Source organism: Impatiens glandulifera, chromosome 4 (genome assembly GCF_907164915.1).
Source record: "Impatiens glandulifera chromosome 4, dImpGla2.1, whole genome shotgun sequence".
In the NCBI taxonomy this organism is placed as follows: Eukaryota; Viridiplantae; Streptophyta; class Magnoliopsida; order Ericales; family Balsaminaceae; genus Impatiens; species Impatiens glandulifera.
Window position 1 is genome coordinate 56,377,310 of NC_061865.1, and position 5,889 is coordinate 56,383,198.

Consider the following 5,889-nt stretch of genomic DNA (forward strand, 5'->3'; position numbering starts at 1 on the left):
TTTCATTATCCAAATAACATAACATCTTATAAATCTATTTATTTTTTTATTCAATAAAAATATAAAAATAACTTTATAATCTTAATAAAATATCAAATATTAATGATGGTTAGATCACCACAATTTTTAGTATTAAAGTTTAGGTAATTGAATTTAATCCTATTACCTAAATTTTTAATTAGATTATTGATTTTAGGTAAAAAAAAATATTAACAAAAACTAAATTATAACGCGTGTCTGTGGTGGCTATAAATGCGGTGAAAGCCCGACTCCTGGCCGTAGCTGGGTCTTGGCACGTTTCCATCTTCTCACCGGAGAAGTAGATTATCAAAGGAGGAGGATTCGAAGTTCTTGAGCATTCTACACTACAGATCTCGATTTCACGATCATGGTAACCTAAAATTCCCCATTTTTGCCTCTATTTCTACCGATCTGTGCTCGAGAAGCTCTTCTTGTATAAGATCTGCTTCCGATAATTGATTTTGATACGTTTATTGCTGAATTTCGGTGTTATTTATGCGTCTAATGGGAACTAATCGGATCTAGATTATGTGGTCTTTGGTTATTGTGTGAATTAGTAATTAGATGTGTTGTTTCTATCGATTATTTGTTCTATTTGGCTTTGGTGTATGGAAAATTCCAAGTGTTGGGATGATCCATGAAGAGGGTTATTAATAGATTATTTCCCTTGTTTCATTTAACATTGCATGTGGCTGAATTGTTTCAGATTTACTTGAACTTTGAATATTAGATATCTGCATGTTCAAATTGTGTTGCTTAGCTATAAGATCAAAAGAGTCTATTGAGTAAGGATTTCTTTTTGTTTGAAAACTGCAACAATTTTCCCAAATTTGGTTTCTTCAATGTTATTTAATCTCATTTACTTGCCTCTGGATGTTCTTCTGGCTTAATCTCGTAATTTGCAAACTGTTTTCGTGTCTTCAAAGTTGTGTTGTTTAGCTATAAGATCAAAAGATTCTATTAAGTATATGTATGTTGCAAGTTAAATGTGAAGGCTTTCTTCTTGTTTGAAAACTGCAACAATTTCCCAAATTTTGTTTCTGCAATGTTAATGGATCTCATTCTCTAGATTTCCTTCTGACTTTCAAACTTTCAAACTGTTTTTGTTTTTTTTTTCTTTGTAGACTACTTCAAAGCGTCTTGCAGATAGGAAGGTGGAGAAGTTTGACAAGAACATCAAGAGGAGGGGTGCAGTGCCCGAATCAACAAAGAAAGGAAACAATTACCCTGTTGGACCTATTGTTCTTGGATTCTTCGTATTTGTGGTCATTGGATCTTGTAAGTTGTCTCTTTAGCTTGTGAGATCTATACATATTCTACCACTTGTTCAATGCCATATATCTTTAGGAAGATTTTCGATACATTTTAGTTTGCTGTTTAGGGTTGGTTTACAATATGAAGATAATCGAAATTCTTATATAGGTATGTCTTCACTAACTTGAATCATTCCATTTGTTGTTTCCTACACCAGCTTTGTTTCAGATAATCAGGACAGCAACAAGTGGGGGAAAGGCCTAGGATGAACTTCCTTACCCGTTTAGGATTGGAAGACAATGCTAGGTTCATGTTTGCTGAGTGTTTGTTAGGATCTAAGTTATACCACCTGGTACAAAACTAATATGGTAATGTTGTTTTTATTTTAACTTTCATCTTAGAAAACTTTAATCAACTATTGAATGCAATCTTCTCTGTTTTAATCTTCAAGTTACCATGGTTTATATTAGTATGGTGCAATGTTTTTTTCAATGATGTTTTAGTTATTTCAATGATTAATGAAAGTATAAGACTCTAAATAGGTTAGTTGTATAATAAATACAATTTAGTATAAGCTAAAAGGGTGAACTTTGGGATAGAGCTATAAGAAAAAACAATTATATAAAGGAGTTTGATTATGTGAAAATAAGTGCTCCAAAAAAAAATTAGAAACATAATTATGTTTTATTCACTTCTAGGAAGATTTAAATTTGTACCAATTAAATCTACATGGTTGCATGATTTTATTTTATAATAAATTGTGTTAGTAAATATATTTGTGAAGATCCTAAATTTACAGTGAAAATTTAGATAAAAATATTTAAGTATATATCAGTTCTAAATTATAAACATAATTTAACAATAGTAAGTTGGGAAATTTGAGCATGTGACCTTAAAAATAGGGGGAGTGAGGGTGAATAATTTAAATAGCGCTGGTGACTCTTTTTTTTAATGACAATTATACCCTTGCGTAACGCAACTCCAGTTGCGTGACGTAATCGATTTTTTTTTTTTTTTTTTTTTCCAAATTTTTTTTTTCGTCTCGCGGTTGCGTGACGCGGTTGCGTGCCGCGATTGCGTAACGCAACTGGCACATTTTCGTCCAAAAAATTTCATAATTAAAATTTTTTGAAAAATAAAAAATTGCGTCACGCAAGGATGCGTGACGCAATAGGGACATTTTCGTTATTTAATTTACTCACCTATTTAATTTACTCACCAAAAGCAATTCACCCTATTTTTAGGGTCATTTGTTCAAATTTCCTTTTAAGTTTAAAGATTGCAAATAAAATGTAATAATAAACAACATTAAATATTTTGTCCTTCATTTAACATTGATTCAAATCTTAAGTGAAGTTTTACTAAAGTCAAAATATATTATTATGGCTTAACTCTTAACTTATTATTACTTTTAATTTTATATAAGTTTTGCAGAAATAAATTATTTATAATATTTTAATAGTTATTAAAATTTTGTTTGTGATATGATATAATATTTATAATGTTTTTGTTTAGATATTAACATAAAAAAATAAAAAAATAATATATATATTAGTAAGTTTTTTAGTTTATATATATATTTTTTAATTTATACCATTTGCATGATACATTTTATTATATATTGTATTAGTGTAAATGATTAAATTAGTGTTAAAAACTTTATTAATATTAATACATTTCCATTGCTTTTAACTAAATTTTTATATCAATTAAATATTCTAATATTTATAAAGTTTGGTATATGACTTCACTTGGTAGGTGCCTTTTGTGATTTAGCACGACACAATGCGGTGTTGATCATTCATATTTTTTCAGTTTTTTCATATTTGTGTGCCGGCCTTAAAACTTGATTTTTATTTTATTTTTTAAATATAATAACTTAATATATTTTTAATATTTTAATTAATTTTATATAATATATATACATATATTATATATTATATACTTAAAATAACTTGTTTTCTGAGTAAATAAAATATAAGTTTAGTAATTTTAACTTTAACAAATTATTAATTTATATATGTAACCAAAGATATTATATTTTATTGTATTTTATTAAACGATTAAATAATCAAACTTATTAAAATCTTTTAAAAATTTATATTAAATTCATTTGGAAACTAGAGCTAAAATTGAGAAACTCATAAATAATATTTAAATATAGTTTTTATTTTATAAATATGATTAAAATATAATTTATTTTTAAATATATATATATATATATAAACTTTAATACATATTTATTATTATTAAATGTTTAAATACACATCTTTAATTTATTTCATTAACTTATAAGTTATTTACATTAACTTTTAGATTAAATATAAAAATAAACACATTATATAAACAATCAACTTTAATGGCCTCACAGAGCAAAAAGAAACTTAATTCCCAAAAGTGTAAATCCCATTCAAATGAATAATAAATTTTGTATTTATTCAAAATTATCAAACTCGATAAAAGCATTACCAATGTAATATTTAACACCAAATATTCATATATTTAAAAATAAAATTAATGTAAGAAAACCTTAAACTCCACATTAAATATTTAAAAATATTAAATTTTACATAATATCATAACATAAGAATATTTGAGAATAATTTAATAAATAAATTGTGCCAATGTTAAAATTTAATTTAATTAATATTTATATATAATTAAATTTAAAAAATTCTAAAAAACTAACTAACCAATTTAAAGAATGTTGTTTCGTCTTCACTAGTCTCTCTTTTCTCTGTATTTATTTTAATTTAGTCCTCTCTCCCCTTCTCATTAAAGTTATGTATTTATAATTATGATAAATACTCACTACACTTATTATCTATATTAATATATATATATATATATATATAAATAATAAATATTTATATTTATTATATTTTGTTATATTTAATTTATTACAATAAACTTTGGCCTCTTAATTAGACATAACAAGACCACTAGTGAAATTTGACAAACTGTGAGCTTTATTTTAAAAACTAAAAAAAAAAAGTATTTGCTTTTTTATTATAATTTCATCTTTGTTTTTTTAGAGTTTTTACAATAATTTTATTTAAAAAATATATTTAATAATAAAAATATGTTATTTGAGTTAATAGATTTATTATTAAAATATTATTTTATATTTAAAATTTAATTTAATAAAACTAATTTAATAATTAAAATAAATTATTTAATAATGTTATAATAACAAAAATATTGTTTAAAATTTCCAAAAAAAATCCAAAATAAAAACAAATCAAACCAAATTTTAACAAATTACCTTGAAGCTCTCCACTTTAACCTTTTCATCAATCATATTAAGGATTTTAAAAATGTTACTGATTAAATGTGTATTTTAAGGAGGTTTATGTTTCAAATAAGGTTATATATTTTTATAATTATATTATATATACAAATTTAACTAAATAATAAAAATACAATTATTATATTAAGAAAAAAAAGATTTTTTTATGACAAGAACAATACCAATTCCCACTTGTGCCAAAATTGAAAAATAAGAAAAATAGGCACATCACATAATGACCCGCATTGAGTCTTGTTAAGGCACAAAAGGACCTCTAATTAATAGTTGTTATAATTCAGACTTGTTTAATTTAATCACATTAATAATATCTAAATAGAACTAATTTTTCATTTTATTTCTGATATTTATTAAAAGTTGTGATATGTTATATACACTCTAATTTAAGTATGTGGCAGTTCAAATAAAATAATTACTACATTAAACTAATTTTATTACAAATTTATATTGATTTTTAACTTAATTAGTTTTTTATAATCTATCTATACCTTTTAATATAATTATGCATTTTATTTTTAAAAATTAAAAATTTTAATTAAAATTTTATTTTAATCAAATTAGATTTCATTTAATAATTTTGAATTTTTGTAATTTGATATTGTTGATAAATAAAACAAAATTTGTTATATTCAAAATGATTTGTTACCTCATTTGTAAGAGGGAAGGAGAAGAATTTGATGATAAATGTGATTCATTTAAAACTCTTTCTTCATAATAAGTGAGTCTTATATTATGGTGTTTGTTTATTTAATTTGTTATGGGCAATTTAATAAAACATGCACATAGAGGATTAGGAGTATAGGATAATAAGATAAAAAATAAAACAATGGGGTTGATGTCCAAACATTTTATTTCTCTTTAAAATCAAACTATTTTCATTCTAAAATCATTACAGTTAGTATTTTTATAATTCATTTTTATAAGTTAGTTTAGATTGTTAAGTTTAATATGTTTTTTTAATTCATTTTTATAAGTTTAATTTAAATGGTTAAGTATAATATGTTTACCAATATTTATGATGATATTTTGTCTATAGAAAAGGGTAATTATAGTCATAATGATTGTATTGTAACTCGCATGTCTTATCACATATTCATCACATATTTTTTATTGTAATAATGTGATAAATATTTGAATTTTTTTTTTGGAATTTGATTAAGAATGAATCAATTTTGTAAAGGATTTTTGGTGATTACTCAAATGTGGGGATAATTGAGACGGCTAGAGGTAATAACTAAACATATGAGTTTTTATATTGATTAGCTATATATTTTGGAAGAATCAAATGAACATTTAATAACTAATAT

General features: G+C 23.6%; 1 protein-coding gene across 1 annotated transcript; it reads left to right on the top strand.

The window, feature by feature from the left end:
• The first annotated feature begins 235 nt into the window (after positions 1-235).
• On the top strand, positions 236-1,749 carry LOC124936335 (probable stress-associated endoplasmic reticulum protein). The gene is made up of 3 exons (XM_047476828.1): positions 236-391; positions 1,146-1,299; positions 1,493-1,749. The coding sequence occupies exons 1-3, from the start codon at positions 389-391 to the stop codon at positions 1,537-1,539; spliced, it is 204 nt and encodes a 67-aa protein (XP_047332784.1). The 5' UTR covers positions 236-388; the 3' UTR covers positions 1,540-1,749.
• The last annotated feature ends 4,140 nt before the right edge of the window (positions 1,750-5,889 follow it).